Source organism: Lepisma saccharinum, chromosome 3 (genome assembly GCF_977018435.1).
Source record: "Lepisma saccharinum chromosome 3, izLepSacc3.1, whole genome shotgun sequence".
Lineage (NCBI taxonomy): Eukaryota > Metazoa > Arthropoda > Insecta > Zygentoma > Lepismatidae > Lepisma > Lepisma saccharinum.
In genome coordinates, this window is record NC_139231.1 from 104,442,787 (window position 1) to 104,467,227 (window position 24,441).

General features: G+C 37.9%; 1 protein-coding gene and 1 non-coding gene across 2 annotated transcripts; both read right to left on the reverse strand.

The window, feature by feature from the left end:
* Positions 1-1,130: 1,130 nt before the first annotated feature.
* On the reverse strand, positions 1,131-18,893 carry LOC145985934 (monocarboxylate transporter 12-like). The gene is made up of 7 exons (XM_083120074.1): positions 18,769-18,893; positions 17,956-18,082; positions 17,168-17,311; positions 14,633-15,454; positions 13,375-13,566; positions 4,703-4,819; positions 1,131-2,558 (listed from the first exon to the last, which is right to left on the reverse strand). The coding sequence occupies exons 1-7, from the start codon at positions 18,880-18,882 to the stop codon at positions 2,548-2,550; spliced, it is 1,527 nt and encodes a 508-aa protein (XP_082976200.1). The 5' UTR covers positions 18,883-18,893; the 3' UTR covers positions 1,131-2,547.
* Positions 18,894-22,907: 4,014 nt separating this feature from the next.
* On the reverse strand, positions 22,908-23,028 carry LOC145986105 (U5 spliceosomal RNA). Its single transcript, XR_014441540.1, has one exon. It is a non-coding gene; the product is annotated as a U5 spliceosomal RNA (small nuclear RNA).
* Between the last annotated feature and the right edge of the window lie 1,413 nt (positions 23,029-24,441).

Below are 24,441 nucleotides of genomic sequence, written 5' to 3' on the forward strand. Positions count from 1 at the left end.
ACTTTTTACACATAAAATGTTTGTGACTTTGAAATATGTGTTTATTGCTTAACTTAAGGCAAGCAACCTAACCGCACTAACTGACCGTTGCAACTATTAGATTGATATGATCCTCCCGAACCATATCAAAGATTCGGTCATATTTAATATTATTCTTAATTATTTTGCTTTTTATATTCACTATAAAACGTTATGAAAGATAAGATATTTAATAGTTGACCTATTGACATAATTTTATCATTCGAGAAGTTTCGTGTTTGTTATTTGCTTCTTGAAAGCAAAATCTTCCATTGTTGACAATTAGTCAAAAATGTGTGTTCTCAGTTTAGAATCAAACTATTATGAAAGCCATAAGAGCTAAATTTCAGTTGAAGTTATTAGTAATATAAGCCTTATGGACATTGGAAAGAAGTTTCTTTAAGAATGTGACAACTTTGTAGTAGAGAATATTATATAAACTTCAGGGGTCACAATTGTTGTTTTAGACATAGAAAAATGAACCTTATGGAGCATACTGTTTAACCTTTTAAGATATTGCCATTATACACAAATTAATTATATATATCACAGCTGTAGCTATGTTTATCTTTTGTGTCACGGGAGGTGCTCTGCTTGACATGCGAGGGTATAAATACAGCTTCGGAACCTAATTCAGGGGCATTTTCATCACCGACTCCGATGGTTTAACATCTTAAATACTCAGCGCCCTTTATGGGAGGGTTCAAGAACTTAGTCTTCGTTCTCAAATTAACTTAGAGACATAGTTATTCTGTCATATGGGTAGGTTCACCCTGTGGACATGCTAACAGGTCATCCATCATACGAAAGAATAAGTTCATTTAAACTTTATTTTGAAGCTTTCTGAAATTTTAAATTATATCTTCGCAAAATAATGTTTAATTTCAACTCAGAACTTACTGTTATTCTGACCCATGGGTAGGTTCGCCCTGTGGACATGATAACATGTCACCATGCGTGAGAATAAGTTAATTTACGATAATTCAGTTTGATTTCTTCGAAACTTATACGCAATATACATAATATATTTTTCAATTTTTGCTTAAAGTGCAGGACTTAATGTTATTCTGCCGTATGAGTAGGTTCGCCCTGTGGGCATGTTAACATGTTGCCATACCCGATATCAAGTCGATGTCTCTAATATTTTACGGATTATAGCATTTTGTATTTCTGCACATATATTGAAGCCAGATCATAATGTCCAATTTATATTAAATCGGAGTCAATACTCAAAACCTTCGCCAGTCATGTCAAAATTATACTTCATTATGTCAGGGAGCGTTCATAAAGTTCCAAGCAAGCGCCTGGTCGTCTTTATAACGGATATGACAGCTTGATCCATGTTCAGTAAATAAATTGCAAGAGTTGCATCGATTTGATTATAAGAAGAAAATCTGTTCAGTCCTATGTTTATGGAGATCTGTAACTAAAATGTAAATTTATAAAAGTATCTTAAAAATAAACCATCTTCAGGAAAAGAATTGCCCATAAAGAAGTCTACTGAAGACGCAGATTTTCTTCAGAAACAGATGTTGTTATTTATCTTATCTCCTTTCCCGTAGCCTATGCCAACATAAATTAGAAGAGTCGAAGCCTCATACTCCATGCAAGTCTATTACCATTCCCGTACCTGAGAAGGGTCAGAGTATCCCATTAGCCCACTGATTTTAGCCGAGATAAAGAAACAGATGAAATTGGATATTGAAAGGTGATTGAAGGAAATAGGAAGGTAAAAATGAGGATGGACGCTTTGTCTTCATGATTTTTTTTGTTATAGCTCCGCTTTTATGATTTTTTTCGAGGACGATGACAACAGAGGGTGGCCTAAAGGTTCGAGAAAGGAACCGCCACGAAGCCTAGTTCAGCAAGAGAGCAGCCAAAAGTGTCGCGATGGATGTTTCCGCTCACTTTTCTTCGTCTCCTTCTAAGTTCAGAGCTGGTTATCGAGCGCAGGTCTCTCCCAGTTATGCAGCTAAGCTATGATTTTAAAAGGGTTGTATTTGGTTTTATTTTATTTTGAGCGTTTTCCCTCATCATTAACCCTGCAAGTTTTGTTAAGTATCCTTCCTAATTTTTGCGTAACGCTATGCGTCGATCTTTCTAGTTATTCACCTGTTGACATATGCTGATAGGATAGCAGCCCTGAAAGGAACCCCTGGAATTGGAGGAAATGAAATGAAGGGAGAGAGATAGCTGAAACAATAAAGGCGTCGTGAAACGAAAAACTTGAGAACCTCTGCCCTAACCTATTACTCTGCCTTATAAATATGTTCTAACGTGGCCACTGAACAGAAACATAACAAATTATGTACAAATTTGGTGTGTTTTAACTTTTCAAGTATGTTCAGATTTAATTCCAGAGAGATGCTACACATTTTATCTAATTCTATGATACAATCACTACGCCAGATTAAACGCGTAAAAGATCTGTGTGAGATCATCCATTTGCTCGAATTGTTCCTCTCACTCCACAGCTCGTACTTGTTGTCCCTTGCACTGCATGCACATGTCTCGTCTATCCCCTTCTCTCTAGGTTTTACCTGAAAATAAAACAGAAAGTTTCTTATCGTATTTATGTTTCACGTGACCAACAATGATAACAGCTTTAAAAAAAAGTAAAGTGCTCCCCTGTGCATAGCACCACGCCATGAAGGCGTATAGGGGGTGTGGGGGTAACGCCCACATCCATATTTAACCAGGGTTCAAACCTGGAACGACTGTCTTCTCAAAGAGTTACGCTGACAATTCCAGTCTTTGTCTCATGTTCTACATATCTCTGTCTTCCTAGGAGCCTGTCTCCCCCCTTGTACCCTCGTGTGTGTGTGTATGTTGTGCGAGACTGTCTCGAGTCTTTTCCTCTGACTCAGTAAAGTCAGGGAGGGTGTACAAGGGCGCTGAAGGGTAACAGAGATCGATAATATGTGGAGCCAAATCTTCACAACCGTCCAATACAATGGCGAGGGGTTTACTTTTTATTGTGTAACGTGATGACACGACATAATAGTGAGAATTAGCATCATCTTATATTATTATATACCCCTCGAGAATTATGTTTCTGAAGTATTGAGGAACCACAACATCGCCCAAGACAACACCAGATGAACTTTAAAAGCTGCATGTATGTACACTACAAATTTAGCATTGGAGAACGGCACAATCCACCGTTTATTACTCCTCCACAAAGATAGAAAACATTAATCACAAGTTTAATGTTACACACTGGGAGAAACCATACAACGAAGGGTCTTTATACCTGAAGTTGCATGTAGTTAATATTATTTATACCACGAGAAATGCTTTGTTTATCTAATTTATATGTTCAAAACACTATTTAAAACATAACATTTCTACATAAACAAAGACAAACTTGAAACAACACAGAAAAAGCATGTTCGATGTGTCCACTTCCATTTTAATAAAAATATTTCAAATATAAGTTCTGAGCAACGATGCTGCCATCTATCGTTCTTTGCGAGAAAAGTACAAATTGAATGTGATTATTTCTTAAGAAATAATGAATGACTGAAGATAATATACAAGCTGTGGTGGCGATTGGGGGGTGGTGCCAATTTTTGCCCCCGCACTATGTCCTCTTATTGCTAAGTCTGGTCTACCAAGAGAAGGAAACTGTCCTTGCCCCCTCCCCAGTTTTGGCACCTAATCATAGGCGTAGCTAGAACTTTATATTTTGGTGTGCACAAAGAAAAAAAATGAGGTCTGGTACCTTTTTAATAGCATATTGTGCAACACAATCACTTCGCTCTTTAACTGCACTGATGTTTGTAAAGGAATATAAATTCACTAAATGACAATGTTGAAAATTTCTGAATATATGTAGTAGAAAAAAATCAAATTGCATAGAAATTACACACACACAAAATGTTCATAAATGTTACAAACAAATACATCAAAATACAAGTCATCTATAACGAGAGACGTCTGCAAAAGGTACAATGTTCTTAAACTCATCAATAACTTCATTTACATCAATAGACTAAGCTTTTTTCTGTTCCACAAATAGCAAGAGGAGGGCTTCCAATCTATCCTGCTTCAGAGCTGCTCTTAATTTAGTTTTAACTTGGGAAAGCTTGGAGAAAGCTCTCTCTCTCACACGTGCAGCTTGTGATAGGTATAGAAGAAAGACGCTGCAGTACAGAGTAGAATGCAGTAAATATCTTCTTTCTCCAATGACATCAAAAAATCGAAAAACTACAGACACTCATTTCATTAGCGATAATGCACACATTTGTACCAAGTAATAACATTTTGAACTTCTTACAAACTGCCGCTTATTTTCTCTCTTATTGAAATATCTGTCTTTAATTATCTTTGATAAAGTAGCCCATTAGGGTGTGCCTAGGCACACCCGGCACACCCCCGTAGCTACGCCTATGCACCTAATAACCAAGTGTATTCAACCGCCAGCTGACTTTCAATCTCGTCACCGATGTTCGCTGGTTCGAGTCTCTGCCTGGGCCCTTCGTAAGTGTTTCCTTATCAATTTCGTCTAATTTTCACTCATTCTCATCGTCGATGTTAGTCAAAAGTGACAGAACAATAAACAAAAATACAAATACAAAATAGAAATGTCGTGTTTGATATATATTTTTCAGAATCTGTGAAATATCCATTTGACAATTCCTGATCAATAACTTTGTAGCAGTAATTGGAGCTCCAAACTTACCTTTCTTTCTTCGTGTCAAGAGGAATTCCACTGTCCAAATGACAACGGTTAGGCCAGAGAGGGCGGATATTGTGTGGATCACAGCGAAGTAGCTGCCGCCAGCATCTCGGATGGAACCTGTAAAGGAAAAGAGGCAGGTAAAAAACTTTTTAAAAAAAATGAACATTGAATATTGAATTTAAAATTTTGGGTGCGTCAGCACTTAGGCTAGTTTGCCCCCGTCACATTATATGCGGGCCATCCCCTTACCATTACAAACAACAACTCTAACGTTGCGTAACTAAAAACCTTAAAATATTCTGACTTCTGTTAAAAGCTGAGGCTGTAAACGGGCACTCAGCACATAAGGACAAAAAACAGGACAACACACACAAAATTATACTGGCCATAGTGCCAGTCGCCAGAGCCTCGTTCGTCTGCACAAAGCAGTCCAGGGTGTACTGCGTGGAAGTGAGGTTGACTTTTGAGCGCCTACATGGAAGGTACCCAGAGGCGTCTCGTGAACGCATGCGTCAATTGTGCGAAGAAGGACAGCTTGCTCTGCGACGACATTCATGAGTATTTCTACATTCTAATTTCTTCATATAGGAGAAGTATTTATTTTATACGAGAGCGCTGAACTGAGCTTATACTAAATTTCTTGGATCTGAAGTGAAAGAAAGTAATAATTATTTTCCCACAATTGACGCATGCGTCACTTCAGATCCAAGAAATGTAATATAAGCTTAGTTGAGCGCTCTCGTGGAAAATAAATACTTCTCCTATATGAAGAAATTAGAATGTAGAAATGCTCATGAATGTCGTCGCGGAGCAAGCTGTCCTTTTCCCCACAATTGACGCATGCACCGCATGCGTTCACGAGACGTCATACACCTCTTAATAAAAAAAAACTTTTAAAAAAATGGGTTAAAAGGGTCGTTTCCTAAAAGGTTCTAAAAGTTACAATAAGTTGTAAGCGTATAGAACAAACAGTAATCACCAGAGCAAGGTATTTAAATACATAAAGATTCCTTTAAAAAAATGCATTTATGATCTAAAAATAATAAAAGTAACCAATAATTTCCAAACATTCCCCTATTAGTATTTCCCCAACAGAGAGCAATTTAATAGATGACAATGCATGCAAAATGTTTAAATTTAATATATATCGTTCTAGAAGATAGGGTAATGCCTTCTAGACACCCTGTAAGAAACACAATGGCAAATACATATTTGCTATTTAAAATCAATTTACAATAAATAAATTTATCCTGGATTGTTTTCGAAAATATAAATTGCAGATGCTTTTCACAAAAAAATCTGAATTAAAATTAACAATAAACACTTGGCGGAAGTTTTCAAATAAAAAAATGATTGTCTATTAAATATTGCAGAATTATTGTTTAATTAACATACATATATCACCACTTGAAAACACATTTTCAAGAAAAGTTGTTGGAGCATTTAGAATAAAAAAGTAAAAAAAGATAAAGCAAAGTGCTCCCTTGTGCCTTGCACCACGTCATAAAGGCGTATAGGAGGTGTGGAGTTAGGGCTCCACACTTTATTGAGCACAAGCGAAGTGGAGGGTCATCTGATCAGAACCATGCCCCTGGCCGCCTTTACACCTCAGAGTTTCCTCCAGGTACCCACTTTATACGACACTGGATGGGCGCCGGAACCGCTTGAACAGGTGGGGAAAATCTGCGTTCTCCCCGCCGGGAACGAATCCGGGTCTCCCGCATGATAATTAGACGCCTAAACGACTATTTTTTTTTTAAAAGAATACCCCTATGCGGTAGTATTCCCCGTCATTCACCATTTTCTTAACTTTCACACATATCACGTTTTACTAATATTCTCGGTTTTTCTCATTACGGACATACACAAACATCCAGCCGGGATTCGAACCCGGGATCCCTGGCATTGCACTGCGCTGTGCTATCCACTCCGCCACAGATGTCGACAGGTTTGAGCTACCGCGGCTCATACATTTAGAATAGGTATTGTAATAAGAAATAAGCCCTGAAGTTACCTTGCAAAAAAGTTTCCTTGTCTTTCGCTCTTGCAAAATGGAGCGGAAAAAAGGAAGTGACATTTCTCGCTCCTCTAACGTCCTAAACGTCAGGGACGGCGCCAGAAATTTTCGACCGGGTGGGCAGAAGCTCCTTATTGATAGATTAGGGTGGGCAGTATAAATGTAAGACCATGTATGTGTACGTATGTATCCCCCTCTCTCTTACACTCCCGATTTTCCTCTTACTTCTTTTTCCTTTCCTTGTGTTCCTCTTTATTCTTTTCTAATCTATTCTCGCATCTTGTTCCATTTCCTTTCGTTTTGTCTCTGATGGACACAAGGAAGTGTTTACACATTCGCAGCCATACCCCAGCCATACATTCTAATGTATGCATGTTAATACAGTGAAATAAATTTGAATTACATACATACATACTTGATTTTATGTATTCGGCGACAATGATAGAAAGTGCGATGGTAGACAATCGTGCAGTTTCTCGTAATTTAAATGCATGTTTCTGAGCATAGTATTTTCATCGTATGAGTTTTTAACTGAAAGAGTTTTCTTACTCCTTGGGGGTCACTTTTCTTAGCTTACAAGGTTTGTACAACTGAGAAATCTATCTGAATGTTTGTAGTAGCGGCGATTGGGTGCCAACATTTGAGGGGCAAGAACAATATACTCTTTCTTGGTAGAAAAGGCTTAGCATAAAAAGGCCATAGTGCAGGGGCAAAAAGTGGCAAAATTTGGCGAGGGAACCGCATCCCTCACTTCCCGGTTCTCCTAATCGCCGCCACTGAATGTTTGGATTAAAATGAACGTCTTATTAGGAATGATTTAAACCACACACGGAAATCAAATTCTTTGTTCATTGTCCATGAAGTATTCCTAGGCTAATGATAGGCTATTTTGACAGAATATCACGCTAAGTTGTTATTCATTTTCTGAACTGTCATGTTACTAATGCAGGAGAAGCAATACACGTATGGTTGGTTACATTAACATATTTTTTGAGGTAACAAAATGATTTAGGACACAAGGAATTCATCGAAGTTGATCACCGTGCCAGTAATAATTCATCTATTTTTCATAATGACTTGGGTTGCATGCCGTGACCATTTCGAACACACTAGAATGTCAACCTCTATCCTGTGCAGCACACCCTGGAAACTTGATTTTTCAGGCAACGAGTCCCTGGTGCTTGGAACCACTGTCAAAGTAATAATTTATGAGGGTTTGTATTTTGAGTGTCAGCTTGTGTTTGTTTTCGCCCCTTCGTAACTTTAATCTAATCACCATTGAACCTTATCATCGTCATTATCAAAATTAGCAGAAAAATGACTTAACCTTTAAACAGCCAATGGGTCATATATGACCCATGGTGCGGATTACAACATTCACGTGCTTTTGGGACCTTCATACTTGTATGTGAGGTTGTAAACGCTGACAGATGTTGAGACAAGACATTGAAATGTCATGAGGAAGAAAACCCACCCCCCTCCCCCTTTCTCTAATATGCAAATTAGCTATTTTTAGCCAAAATGCAAATTGTACATATTGCTTCATATTTCAGCTTGTATGAGAACTAGAACTTGAAACAAGTTTCGCTTTGTTGAAAAAGGTCTACTCTTTGAAAACAATGCAAATGTTTGCACCCTTTTTCCAAAATAACGGTAGAAGAGGGTGCGAACGCCAGATGTTTTTTCATTGAAATTTTGGGACTTGGCCCCTCCCAACCCAGTTTTTCTCACTTGGGCTTTCTGAATTGTACACGGTCGCGTGCTCTGATGTTTTTGCTTTCAAACAAAAGTTATCCGAAGCAGTTTGCTCAAATAGTATCCGAGATATAACGTTTTTCTGAAATTAGTGATATAACAAATCAACCACAACTTACTGTTCCAAAAATGGAGTTGCATTAGTTCATACCTCTTAGAAAGTTGAGATGGTAGTTTCAATTGCACAGCGTTTCATTAGTGGATCAATTCAAGGCAGCTAATTCCGTGAACAATGATGTTGTTTTCCCAAAGTCTCAAATATTTGCCTCAGGCAATCACCCTCCTAATGCCACGTTTGGTGCGAGTTCTTTCTGTATATTTTTCCCCAAAGGTTAACGCTGTCGCATTATAATGAAGACGTCCTGTGTTCGACTCCCCCCCTCCTCTGGTGGAAGCAAATGCACACTGGTTCCACGTTAAACTGTAGGTTTAGTCCCGATCAGCCTATCTGAGCATAAAAGTGGATTTAAAAACAAACTAATAAAATCGTCTTCTGGGTACTTCGTGACATAACTTTTTTCTTTACTTCAGCTGCATCTACAGATTCTGTTGCCATTTTCGGCTGATTCATGTGGCAAAATTTATGTATTGAACGAGGATTTCTAAATAGGATAAGCCACTCATTAGCAATTGAATAATTCTGTAGCTTTTTCCATACATAACTGGTTTATTAAAATTTATTCACTGATTATTGTGATTATTGTGATTCCTTCTTATTAGTAAAATGAATATAAAGTTGATATTTCACATACCATATTGATATTTGAAGATAAGAAGTATATACAAATTGTAATGAAATAAAAAAGGGACACTTCTGGAATTTTAATGCAGAGCTGATTAAAACTATATTATACTCTCTAGGTTTATGGCTTCAGCAACAGAAGCCTTCCATCTGTCCCTATTCGGGGCAAGATCAATCCAATCTTTTCGATCCTTGCCGATTTCTTTTATGTCCATCTCAACGTTATCCCTCCATCCTCGTCTTGGCCTTCCTACTGGTCTCTTACCATCAGGTTTCTCAACAAGAATCCTGTAAACTATTTTTTCCCTCTGCCATTCGTGCCACATGGCCTGCCCATCTAAGTCTTCTTGGTTAAATTATTCTAATAATAATAATTAAAAAGTCAATATAACGTATTGTGTTGCTGGTGGAAGTAACGCTGATGATTTTATTTGCTTATTTAGACATTATTTTAACCATACCCAGGCCGGGATTTATATACGTATGTGGAGGCCCGGAGCTGCAGTCCTCAAGTTCGACCTAAATTCTGATATAATCTTGATCATACCCTGCATAATTTTGAGCCTCCTAAGCTTACTAACTGCTCTTAATCATGGAAGTATTCATTTGATCACAGTTTTTGTTTCAATAGCTCTAGTATTTACTTTCACTTTCTAATGCCAAAATTGGCTTTTTATGGGTTGATAATATGTGAATATTTCTAGCATAGATAATATTCAGAAGTAAAATATATATGTTATGAACACCAGAATACACTTATTTATCGAATTATTAATATATATCCAAGTATATGTACTTACTGAATTTGATTGGGTGGGCAATCGGGTGGGCACAGGAATTTTTGGGTGGGCGCTTGCCCACCCGTGCCCACCCCTGGCGCCGTCCCTGCTAAACGTGCTTCCTAAAAGAAAAATGCACAGAACCTTTCTTGTAGAGAATTTTATGTAGATTATTTTCTGCCATAACCTCTTTTGCTGTAAAGTACTTTCCAAGCGAGATATTTGCAAGAAACGTATTTTGGGCGCCATTTTTCAAAGATGGTGGCCAAATCCGGGGCGGTACAGAGGTGCAAAATTAATATGTCATTAAGAACCCTTTTAGGAAGATAATAAAATTTGTTCCAGCTTTCCCCGATTTTTTCCTTTATTGGACCCCAAAATCATCCCTTGTTGACTGGCCCATCTCTCTAACTCCGCTTATCATTCTTTCATCTCTCTTAGCCTCTTCCACCTTCCATTTCTCTATCTCTTCCATCTTCTCTCTCTCTTTCTCTCTTCCTCCACTTATCCTTCTTTCTTCTATTTTAGCCTCTAACTTGCCTTCTATCTCTTTCCCCTTTCTATCTTCCTTTCTCTTTTACTTCGTTCATCTTCCTTCTTCTATTAATCTTTTACTTACTATCCATTTCTCTATCGCTCTCTATTTGGGTGTAACTCTTAAACGTAGTACATCCTAGACTGCATTCTTACAGAGTAACGAGGCTGTGAGAAATTTGAAGGATCTGAAAGTTTTCAAAAGCATTATAAAGCTCCCTGTATTTCAGCGTAGAAAGAAAATTCGTATAAATACTACAGTAATAGCATTTATTAAAAAAATTGAACTCTTGTAGTTGTCCGTTGGATACAAATTTATTTCAAATATAGTACGAAATGCCACAATTTCGTTGGCTTTCTTCAAAGTGTTACTGGGGCGTCAACCTGTAGTAGTATTTATCGTCATTATTTTGAAAAACTGAAACTTTTTACAAGTTGTACTAAACTATACAAAACATATAGATCCTTATGGCACAGGAAATTTTCGAATTCCAAATGGTGTTAACTACAATTTGACAGAAATGAAGTATTCATGACAGACGGTACAAAACTCTTACTTATGCAGATTTCTACAGTGCGTTCATTTTGGCTATGGGCCGAGATAGCGAGTGACTGCAAACGGTGTGGCATGGCGTGGATACAGGCATTTTCGACCCGTGACGTCTCGCTTATATGTAACGCACATATCATTAGCATGCAGGCAATTATATTTATATTGCATAACGAGTACTAACATCTGTTATAAGAATTGTTCAAAGTGGTGGTCAACTGCATTCAGACATTCCCGGCATCTTTTGATGAAATTTTGATCGAGACACAAAAGTTCCTCTTCAGTAATTCTTGCAAGTTCTGTTCGTATATTGTCCTTCAGTTCATCTAAACTGTGGGGATTGTTTTTTATAGACTCTCTTCTTTAGGGTTCCCCGCAAATAATAGTCGCAAGGCTGAAGAAACACTGCCTGGGTAAATTTCACCCAACGCGCGGTCATTACGTTTCAGTTTGGTATTCCAACATGTTATTTTTCCCTCGTTGTTATCAAATGTGTGATTCAATTCAAATGTTCAAAATTAATAAAATTATAATAATCAATGAAGGTATTACTAATTACATGTCTTAAAACAATTAAAATTCGCACTTAAGAATTAATTTTCTTCTGGGTAATTTTTACCCAGCGCGCGTTCTGCCGCCGGGTTAAAAATGGCAATATAAAACAACTTGCAAACAAAACAAATATGTGAATCAAAATTTCATCAAAAATGTGTGAATGCAGTTGACCACCACTTTGAAGAACTCTTGTAAGACAGGTTAGTACTCGCAATATAAATATAATTTTCTGCATGCTAAACATATGTGCGTAAAAATAAGCGGGACGTCACGGGTCGAAAATGCCGGCTTCTGCGCCATGCCGCGACGTCTGCAGCCATGCGCTATCTCGGCCCAGAGCCAAAATGAACGCACTGTATATGCCCGTCGTCTTTTCACTGCATGTATCCGACTTTCTGTAGCAAACGAGGTTTTACACAGGCCAGAAAAGCTGTGATTTCACCTCCCTTGAATAGCTGACAGCACACAAGTTCTCCTACTGACAGAACTTCGTAGTAGAGGCAGTAGTAGCAGGCGACGATATCAAGTTCTCGAGTGATTTGTGTTGACATTAGAAATTAATACTGTGGACTTCTTAGATTTTATCCCAGAGGGGAACAAGCAAGACGATGTTTCTTCAAAACTATGCTGTTCCTTCTCTTGAATTTGAAGTCTTGGCGTTTGCACTGCTTGTAATTATCATTTTACTATATACAGGGTGGGAAATAACCTTTTGCTAGGGGTCTGTAGGAAAAAGTAACAACAATTAAGAAATTATGGTAATACCAAATGTTTACTACGACAATTGTGGTTACAAAAACAAATTAAAAGTTAGTTCACGACGAAGCCCCTTGCTTCAAGGCAAATGCTAAAACCAAGACCTTCTTCGGCGAAGTGGCATTGACTTCTTCAGCAGTTCTGAATGGCCGGGTGCATCACCGGACATGAATGCAGCGGAACACTTTGGGGCTATTCTGAAGGACACAGTTGAGTCCTTGATGATAGTGGAACGTGGACCGGACCGCTATTCCCGGCCAACACTCCTTGCACATCTCGAACAAGTCCTCCGTGACATGGAATGGAATACGGACTGTTTGCGAATCTTCTGAGCTCCTACCCTGATCGTCTTAGTGCTGTGAGAGAAGCAAACGGCGGACATACTAACTTTTAATTTTGTTTTTGTAACCACAATTGTCGTAGTAAACATTTGGTATTACCATAATTTCTTAATTGTTGTTACTTTTTACTGTGGACCCCTAGCAAAAGGTTATTTCCCACCCTGTATTTAATGCCATAATATACATATGTGACCGAAATGAATTATGTTATTTTCTTCTGACATCTACTTTCGGTGGAGGAGTTGATGCTGAACCTCCACAGTATTGATTCTGTACTTAATCACAGCTGACCATTGCAGAAAGGTTCCAACACTGAAGTAATAGTTATTGTACTTAGTTCAATTTGGAATTTTGATTACGATTATTATTGGTCGAGTAGTTTTTGGAACAGAAATATTATGAGGAAAATTTATACCGCCTTGTACATTCACTTTGATTTACTCGATTCGATCTTCAAATATTGAAAAGAAAAACCGACAAAGCCATTGGCAGCCTCTGAATCAGTGTATGTTCAATTGCATTCCTTAAAAATATGTAGAGTAAAATATTATATAGACAATTTGTCTGCTTTCTCACTTTATCTTTAGTTCCTGCTACCTAAACAATCACCCAAGAATATAAATCAGGATTGTCAGTCACTCACCTAATAGAGGTCCGACAGAAATGGAGAGTATTCCACTGGTGAACATGAAGATGCCATTCGCCGCTGGAAGTTTGTCCAGCGTGCAATAATTTGGAATGATAAGTGTTTGGAAAAGTAATCGCATCCCTTTAAAGAAGCCTAAGAATGCTGATAGAGAGATTATTAGAGAGTAACTCCGAACGTATTGCAGAACTGAAAGAAAGAACAATTGAAAACTATTAACATAAAGCGCTAAAATATACGTATTGTGGTTATCATCTTGTATGAGAATCTCATCCCCCCACCGGAGTCTTTTTAGTTGCGATAGTGATTATTAATGAGAACAATCGGTACCATCAGCATCAGGTTTCCCAACAAGAATCCTTTAAAGTCTTCTTTCCTCTCCCATTCGTGCCATAGGTTAGGTTAGGTTAGGTTGAAAACCTTTTATCATGGCCGCCTCGTTGCCCTGACCTTGTGTCTGGTGACTCGAAACTGGAACCTCCCTGTCACGAGCTCTGGGGAGTCTAGCAGGGGGTAGTGCTCCTGGAAAGCACATAAGTTCTAAAGGCAATTGTAAGCAGAGATACAGTTCACTCGAGGTGCAGTATGCATTGGTTATTTGACTCCCATTTTGTCTCTAAGTACGTAACATAAATAGTTAACATGTTGAAAAAAACTGGATTTCAATAGGCACTTGTAAATCTTTCAACTTGTGATTGTACTTATGTCCGACATTGTAGAACAGCAATGCCCTCGTTATGTTTAACTTAACCAGGAAATATTCTTGTAAGAGTTCACGAAGCTTCAAAGCTACTGTGGTAGAAAGACAATACATTTGTGTAGTATAGTCAACAATACATTTATGGCGCAGTGCAATATTGTATATTAGAAATCGATTAAATCTGCCTTCACAGACCCCCAGAAAATATTCCCGACCTCCTGTCTCTCCCACCCCTCATTAGTTTTGCCGTTGTTACTGTATTGTGAATGGCAAGAAAAATCAAATAAAACTTAACTACGTACATTACTATTAAATAACGTAAACATAGAATTCGACATGGTTGAAATATTTTACAAGAAGCAGCACTACAATTTGCCCTTTAACATTTTATGCTACAAATCTCCTGTACAAGTGCCACAATTTACTTTCCATTAGCCCTTCAAAGCCGTTAATTTATTGTTAATTGCTAAAGTGTCTCATCCCATGCAACAAACACACGATTGACTTGCTTGTTATGTATCCACCTTGGTATATCCACACGCATACAGTACTTACGCGTTCGTCCTAGATTAAGTCCAAAAATACCAATTACACAAAGTATTCGAGGCTTCCAATGGAATCTCTGAGCCAGCAGAGGAATCAGAAGCCGAGATGTGACGTCGGTGCCAGCCATCACAGCCATGGAGGTGGCAACATCCTCTTTGGAAAATCCGATTTCGTACAGGGCGAACTGGATAACCATGTTGAAGTTTAATTCGGCGAAATTCATCGCCACAAGGCCCGTAAGGATGCTCACGAACGCAGGTTTTCGGAGCAAGTCCAGATCGAAAAACGACACGACACTTGCTAAGAAATTGCGTTTCTTCTTTCCGGGGTGTCTACTAATCCCGTCATCGTCTGTGTCACAATCGCTCGTAGTGACGTCAATTTTTTGAGTGACACAGTCCTTTACGTTGTCGTCTATATTTTTATTGACGTCTTTGGAATTCAGTATCTCGAGATTAGTGATGTTCTGTTCTTTTACGCCACTGTTTACATTGTTTTGATGCTTGTTTTCATTTTGATCTGTTTGTTCAGACAGGAAAGGTGCTTCTTCGTTTCCTTGTGCCACAGACGTTGTACGTAGAGGACGCAAGTGCCATTCAACTGGCTGCAAAAGCAACGATCCAGCGATGGCATTGAAGGAAATACCTCCCAGAATAAATACTGTGCCTGAAACACCATAGCTCTCGAGCATGACGGTTATGAGGAGGGGCATTAAAATGGATCCAATCGACATCCCACTTAGCAGGACTCCTGTCGCTATTGCTCGCTTGTTTTTGAAATAGGAGTTCAGAGCCAAGTTGCTGGAACCTCTCAGCATCCCGAATCCCGCACCTAGAAGAGGAAGAAGGGCATTGAATCGAGAAGCAACAATTACAACAAGCGCAATGATTTATGAAGTCGATGAACTCTAACTAACTAACTAACTCTTTAGCCTTCTTAAACCCGAAGGTTCATGCCTGCAGCAACACAGGCCTTCCATCTGTCCCTATCTTGAGCAAGATCTATATACTCTTTTCCATCCCTACCGATTTCCATTAGGTCCATCTCGACGTTGTCCCTCCATCTTCGTCTTGGCCTTCCTACTGGTCTCTTACCATCAGGTTTCCCAACAAGAATCCTGTAAACTCCTCTTTCCTCTCCCATTCGTGCCACATGGCCTGCCCACCTAAGTCTTCTTGATTTAATTATTCTAATAATGTCTGGACATGAATACAAATTATGTAGTTCTAAATTATGTAACCTTCTCCACTCACCTGTCTCCTCATCCCTTTTAGGTCCAAAGATTTTCCTAAGGATCTTATTTTCAAATACTCTCAATTTATGTTCTTCTTTCAATGTAAGGGACCAAGTTTCGCATCCATATAATATTACAGGCAAAATTACTGTTTTGTATATTTTAACTTTTAGTTTCTTAGATATTAGACGAGAAGACAAAAGTTTATGAAGAGAAAAGTAACATGCATTTCCTGAATTAAGCCTGCTTTTTATTTCCTCTTTAATATCATTTTCATTTGTTAGTATTACTTCTAAGTGCTTGAATTTGGAAACTGGTTCCAACGAGTTGTTATCACTAATTAGATTTTGATTATTACCTAACACTTGGTTTCGGCCTGTAAGCATATATTTAGTTTTCTCCTTGCTAACTTCCAAACCTATCTCTCTAGCTGCTTTAAAAAATATTTTAGCACTATTCTTAATTGTATTTACATCATTCCCCAGTAAATCTACATCATCTGCATATGCTAACAGCTGAGTCACGCCGTTTAATTTTAGTCCTTCATTAGTTTCTTTTACCTTCGTAACACCGTATTCTAAGGCAAAATTAAAGATGAACTCTGGAATATTTATTGTAAAACTTTCACTTTGGATTAAGAAAAGGAGAAAATTAGCGTAAAGTCAAAAATAATAAATATAAAATTATAAATCTTCATCTTATGTTTGACAGTGACGCCTGGGGTTCCGGGTTCGAATCCGACCCTGAGCATGGGTGTTTTTGTGAGTGTCCCTTTATCAGTTTCATATCATCACTCAACCTTATTTCAAAGTTGGATCCCCCCCCCCCCTTACTATGGAAATTCTGTGTCAATCTAAGACGTAACATTGATATCCAATACCTGGATATCCCCTCAAGAGTCCCCCTATTTAATGCTCAATATCCCCTGTAGTAGAATTCCCGTGATAATCTAAGACTTAACGTTGATAGTCAAGAGTTTCATAGTACCCCCCCCCCCCAATGCTTAATCTTCCCACAAGAATTTACCTGACAATTTAAAAGGTAATAAGAACTGGGCACTGTCCGCCCTCAAATAATACTTATTACCCATCCCTTAGCAGTATTTTAGCAGTATAGGAAGTGATTATTGCATATTAACAATGTTCAACTTCTGTCCAATGCTGTATTGGAAAAAAATCCTCCTCCCCCCCCCCCCAAAAGTTTGCTTGGCGCAACCTACGTCCTCAAACCCGTCTGTGGGTACCCCTGGTTGGCATACGTATTTTCGCTTAGAAAATATAGAGAATTATTAATGCGAGGGAATCACTTACCCATGAAAACTCCAAATGTCATCGCATAGGAGAAGAAACTGCTTGCTTGGCTTATCAAAGTGACTCCTGTTGCACTCACCACAGCACCTAGTAATGCGTACTTCCTGAAAGCCAGCCGCTTCAATATGGGTCCATTTATTAGACCTGGAAATGAGTGAATAAGGAATAAAATACAGCACTGAACTTGCAGCATTGTCTTTTGCTGATTAGTTTCACTACAAAATACTCAGGAGTGTTTGCATAAATCTTCCCTCTCTTCCAAAGCTTCACATGTTTTGATGGATTTATGGATTTATTTCCGGACCACTTGTTAGCTATACATTTTGCACAATGATATTGGACAGATCAATTTTACAGGCCTAAATGATCTAAATATCTTGTAATTTTAAACATTTTGCAATGCATCACCGAATTTTACTTCGATGGCAAGATAGTAAGTTATATACCACTGAGCCAGCTCGGGGTGTATTATGTCGAAAGTGGAAGAGAGGTTTCTTATTCCAAGCACGTCACTAGAGCAGAATCTTTGACAGTAAGTCTCGGTTTCGCCTTTGGTCTCTCTCGAAGTGTCTGCTCTCGTTTCTTGTCTTCATTTTTAGACGAGAAACCGAGATTTGTCCGGTCTCAGCACCACATCAAATCACACACTGTTCATAACAGATGAGGTGTTTCTGTCTAAAATGAATTTCCCAAGAAAGGCTACAGAACCTGTCCCAGCCAATAAGAAGTCAGTATGACATCAGAAAATTTCTACTAGAGTAAGAACTAAGTTTGTTGGAATATCTCACCGATGCATGACGTTATAGCGTTGTTGAAGTTGAAAATGAAGGCCGTCTCTGTGGCTGTGATACCAAGTCTTTCGAACCGTTTGTTGAAGATCAAACCATAATTCTGGATAACAGGAAGGTAGGAGACCTGAAAGAGATTTGAAACAAAGTTGAAGTAATTTTAGAAGCCACAGTCACCCTGAGTCAACAAGACGGAAATCTACGTGACCAGCTTCGGATGGAAACACGAAAGTGCTGCTTCTTAAAGTACTATAGGAGCACGTTACACAATGGAACTCCACAAAGCACAAGAATGAAAAGAGGACATTTCGGACAATAATATGTCGGACCAAAAAAATTGCAAGAAAGTGTTCTGATTAGTGAAAACGACAAGTTAAAGGAGTGTTGTTTTTGATATCCACAAGAATTTCACGGAATTACACGTTTGTTGATGTTATTTTTTGTAGACGTTGTGAAGCTTAATAATCGACATTTCGAGTTGCTTTTAGACTGTTTAATATGCGAGCGACTGCACTTCAATAGAATTGATATAAATGTGCACCTTGTGAGGAACTACCCCATGGTAAAATTACAAACATTGTAAATACCGAACAGTAAGGTAACTGTAGTACGTACAATCATTGGCACAAGTAAAGACTCAAAAGTTTCTAATTAATTACTCTCATACACGGTTGAATAAAAAAAAATTGGAGAAGTAATGTAAATTTATTTTGAAAGGCGAGTAAATGGTAGTATGTATATTTTTTTTATTTTAAACGCATTCTTATTCACAAAGCCAAAATCATTAAAATATAAATGTATATAGCTACTTACGTTAGTGATGACAATGCCAAGAATGACGATCCACCCCCAGCCTCCATCAGGAGCGACTGTCTGTTGTTTCCCACCATTCACCTTCCGAATCTTCTTTGTTTCTTCGGACTTCATTATTGCATATTTGGTTCTGAGAAAAGAAAAGTGCGAGATAGTGTACGGAGATTGGTTTATAACAGTGTTTCTTTTGCCGGCCCCGTGGCGGAGTGGTTGGCACATCGCACATCGCACATCAGGGGTCCTGGGTTCGAATCCCGGCTTGAGTATGGGTGTTTGTGAGTGTTCATTCGTCAATTTCATCATATAATCACTCATCCCCATCTTAGCAAATTAGCCAAAAGTGGTATAAAAGCGAAGTAAAAAAAAAACAAAAACAAAAAAAAAATGGTGGTTTTCAAACTATTTGCGGTCGTGGCTCCCTCTCAGCTCCCTCTCAGCTTCCAAAATCTGCACGCGATTCACCTCAATAATAGATAAATACACGTGATGTGACCATGAAAGTGTCGACCTCTGTTCCGTAGTGATTAGCTCAGGGCGCTACGACGCCAGGGGTGTCTAGTTCTAATCCCGTTCTGGGTATGGATGTTCTTTGTGACTGTGAGTGTACTTTCATCAATTTCATCATATCATCAATCATCCTCATATCCGCGATTAGGCTTTGCAATAAGCATAAAGGAACTTTACATACACTCGTATAAGATAGTGAGCAGCCGTTTTAATTCACTTACGAAACCCACCATTCATTTATGACTACCCTGTATGTGTGTGCGTGTGTCATAATTACTAGTAGCAATCTCTCCCCCTTAATTAAATGGGCACCAGAATAGCAGATGGATGGAAAATCTCAGAAGTCGTATATAGAAATAATGATATCATTGACAGTCCAAATATTAATTTGAAATTAGAAACAATGAGTGTGATTGCCCCCATTAACGTCGCCGCTGGCCACAACACGCCCTACTATCAAACTTTTACATGGGTGGGGAAGATGTAATTGTTAGCATTAATGAAAGAAATATACACAAATGTATTATCATGTGTAAAAACACTAAGTTGCTGACCAAGGCAGTTTATTAAGATATAAAAACACTTAACATGTAACGTTTCAACCCTGTATCAGGGTCTTCCTCAGACGATGAACTAAACTGCAATGATGAAATACACACACAGAAAGATTACATACACATAGCAGAGTGACTAGCCAAACAAAAAAAATCATGTTGACAGTCCTTATCTTGGACGATTTCTCCAAAGGAATTAAATACGTATCGCCTGTTGACAGTTGACTAATGGGTCTACCACACTGGCAGGCGATTGACATATGACAGGTCAATATTAGCAAGAGTCTGGAACTATAGATCCACCAAGCTTTCTGAAACCTCGGAAAATATGCGAACTACAGGCTTCCCCGTAACTTTAACTAGCGACACTAGCGCCACTGCTCCCGCGCCAGGGTTCCAGGTGGTTTGGGTACCTGTTTATCATTCCCCACCCCTCCTCCCCTGGTATTCTCTCTTCTCTTTCTTCCTTGTTCATTCTTCTTTTTCAACTTTCTCTAACACATTCTTCCATTCCTGGTTTATCTTGAGTCCTCCATTCCAATTCATGATGTCTTCTCCTTTCTTCTCTATTTCTTTGGCCTCCTTCCATTTTCTCACTAGTTCACTATATTTCAATTATCATGTGTAAATATACATATCTTTCTGTAGCTAGTACGATTAGCGTTACACCAATATTGCCCATGTCAAAATGATTACCGTAGGTCTACTTTCAACAAATAACTTACGTAATCTAACTAGGAAAGAATACCTTTTACATTTTAATCTTCTTCTCCACACACCGCAAGGAAGCAAGAGCGAAGTCGTCCAACTTGGAACAACGAAAATTTCTTAAATGGAGGTAATCAAGAACTGAGCATCGGCGTATAAGACACACCCTGTTTTTCATACCTATTTTTAAATGGAAAAATTGCGTCTTATATACCGGAAAATACGGTAATTACTTAATCACTTATGACACACTGAAACCTTGCCATTTTAAGTAATATTTGTCGGTTTCAGCAAAGTTTTCATTTCGACATATCTAAAACCGTTGTGCCAGATCCATGTCTACCCTTATAAGAAAGCTTTATACGCCAAAATATTCACGCACTTTTTCACATTACATAAAGAAAACAAAATATTTCATTTTTACAGTCTTTTGAGGCACATGAACGAAATAATAACAGACGTTGAAAGCACTCAGTTTCTATTACATAAATTTGATTCTGAGCAAACAATCTGTTAGAAGAAGCTTACTTCCTTATTTCTTATCTCGTTGGATTTATACATTAATTTTGTGTCTTCAAGGACAATGATTCCAGACTTCGAAGTACAACAAACACAAAAATTACTAATGCCGTAAAAAATATTTTAAAAAACTACATGAAAATGAACATTAATTTGTTACTCACATATTTTACTGGTACCATGCTATAAAGAAAGGAGCTACAGATCCTATTATGACACAAATCCTTGCATTGACTGTCTCAATTCGTGATTTCTTTGCATTTCCTGTCAGCAAAACATTACTTATCATAAACCTTGGCCTTTTTAGAATGAGCAGAGAAAACTTTGATAAAGTGAATGCTGAACGTCTGTAATCTATCAAGGGCATGATGAACTTGAATTACAAGTCTCTATGACACATCAGTTTGTTAAGTGGCCATGTGTGATAACAAAGTAACTCGTGGATAATAAAACTAAAGTAGTTAATATGCCTAACGTTGGCAAAATGCCACGAATTTTCAATAACGTACTGAGAAACTGAAAGTGGCAGAGTATATAAGAATTTTAAATCTATATGTGATCAAATCTTTGCGTAAAATTTTGTTGGATATCAACCCCAAAAAAATGAAAAATGAAAAAACCCCTTCAGTGCCGCTTATGTGCTACTGTTTTTTGAAAATAACAGTGGTTAAAACTCCAAAACCAAGAATGAATAAATCACCACTGATTAGCTACACAGAAGGATTGTAGAGCTGCAATATCATGGCAACCAACAGACCCCAACCCCTGACAATTAACCACACAGTCGCCTACAGAAAAGGCTGTCACACGGCATACAGCTTCATGCTTATTTCTTAAATTTAACTCTGGAGTATTCGAATCGTACTGTGTTTTCAAATTTTCTTTAGTTGTCCTGATACCAGCACTATTCAACAGTCGTGATTCTTCTATGTTTAGAAAATAATATATTTATAAATTAAAATTATGCGTATGCAGTTCGACAGGGACTAAACAAATATACACTGTCTGGACTACATCGGGACTTCTGGTAGCCTTGCATCAATGGTTATGAAACTAAATTTATTAAATATTGCCTTCTGCATCTCTCCAGAAACAACTCAATGACAAAACCGAAATTCTTGCAAAATCTTAAAATATTTCATAGTTATAGGGGGGGGGCATGTTCCCACTTGGGTAGTGCCTGGCAACACGCATGGCCGTCGGCAGAGGGTGGGAGTGGGGAGGGGGGTTGAACAGGTCCGTGGATCACATCTAGAAATTGGCATAGTTAATTTCAAGTAACACAGACAAAACTATATTTATTGCTAATAACAGAAAGTTAATATTTGAAGAGAGGAAGTAAGTTAAAACTGCATTAGGTGGGAAAAAAATCAGTGTAAAATACAGGAACCAGGTTATAGTGTCATATTCTCCTATTGAATGTTGAATCCAATCCGAAGCATAAACGGTTCCATAATTTTCATTATACCAAAAATTAGTGACGTGAGAGATCACGTAACATAAACTCTATGAGTAACATTTATTGGACGAAGTGTGTAAAAGTTAATAAATAACATACATACAATAACTATGAAATTCAGTATACTGTATGAAGTCTTAAAAATAGTGGAAAAGAGTTCAGCTGGTTATTCACCATCTGGTGGATCGAGTAGCAGTCTCCCCACTTATATAACAATACATTTGGAATAAAATTGCATTACTTTTCTTAATTTCCAATAGTAATTTTGCAAAACAACAAAATAAACGCGAGAAATCAGTTATTACTTCTATTAATGTAGCTTTATGAATTACCTAATTATGCAAATTGCAAACAGATCACTGGTAGTTACATATTTTTGTTAAATTCAATTATTGGCTCAGCGTTAGCCAAGCCATACGAAAAATTTGTTATAAACTCATCTTTTGCTCCCCTCCACGGAAATCTTTAGTAAAAGGCGAAAGATTTATTCGAATTGAAGGGAAGCCAGAGTTGTTTGAAATAGCCGTCTATCCCTATTTGAAGCAAAATTTCTTCTCTTCGACTGTAAGGTTGTAAGTTACAGAAACACTAAATGAATAGGGATTTCCCATAAAGTTAAGTTTAACTTTTTTTATGTATACAATATTAATATCAAATTATGTTACACAACAGTTTTTTGCTTCTTGATTTTAGTTATCACTATTCACAAATGTAAAAATATATTTTGCATTTCCTTTTACTGCCATCTAGTGGCGCGAATTTAAATTTCCATTTAGCGCGTTCTTTTAATGAAGAAAATCTTCCTCGGCCACGATAAATATGAATATTATTCAGGTTCATTAGCGAACTACATAAACATGGATTTTCGAATACTTTGGATCAGTGGCGTAACCACAAGAGGTGGTCAAGGGGCACGACCTTATCAACCATTGACAGAAACCAATTGAAATGGGGAGGGGGTCAAGATCTCGTCTTGTCGTATTTGGGAAAGTATTTAGGCAGTGTCTGATGCCACGTTCTTTTTCTGCTGGAACCTCGAAAGAGATGCGCGTGGCAGCAGACTCGGTCTTTGTCTTATCGTGATTTCATCATGCTATGTATGCAATTACGTCTGTAACACATACTGTGAAGTTGTAGCGATTACTTTCACAAAAATGTTTTAAGATTAGGTCCCTTAGCATTCTTCTAATAATAAACCTAAATGCTCTCGTAGTTAGGTTAAGTTCTGTTAGCATTAAAATAATATCGCTAAATGCTTTCTAAAGAAAAAGTTCTAAATTACCTGTACATTCATTCCCACTAATCACGAACTTGCATTTTTATCGTCTTCATCTGTTCTTAAGACTTGTAACATCATAGGTAACATCCTTTTAGCAGACGAATTACGTGGCAGGAGCAAATTTGACGCTTATTCTTACCTCTGACGTTGCATCGTGAAGGGATTCTTCTTTGTTGTTTAGTTGACACTTCTATGTAGGATGACTAGTAAACGTACCATTTCAGACTTGTTGTTCTGAAGTTCGTGAAGAAATGATACAGTTTGTTCTTGAAAATAGTGAGGTTGAAGGCGCTTTTAATGATGAACTACATAATTTCGTATTTATAGCATTATTTTCTTTTTTCGAATAGTAGAACTTCAGGTTGCATATCTTTTTTGTTCAATAAGACTGTAACTTGTGTCTGAATTTTTACACTCTATGACAGGCGCGGCTCGTGCATAATTTTCCTGGGGGTTCACCAAAATTATGCAAAGTGGACTTATCTAAACCTTTTAAGACACTACACGCTTTTGTTCGTAGAGATAGTACTGGGAAAATTATCAAATTTTGGCCGGTAGATTACTGACAAAGTTAACTTGCTTTATGTTAAGATAACAGTGACAGCACCAAGGAGTGTGTGTGTAGGGGGCGATCATTTTAATTTAAG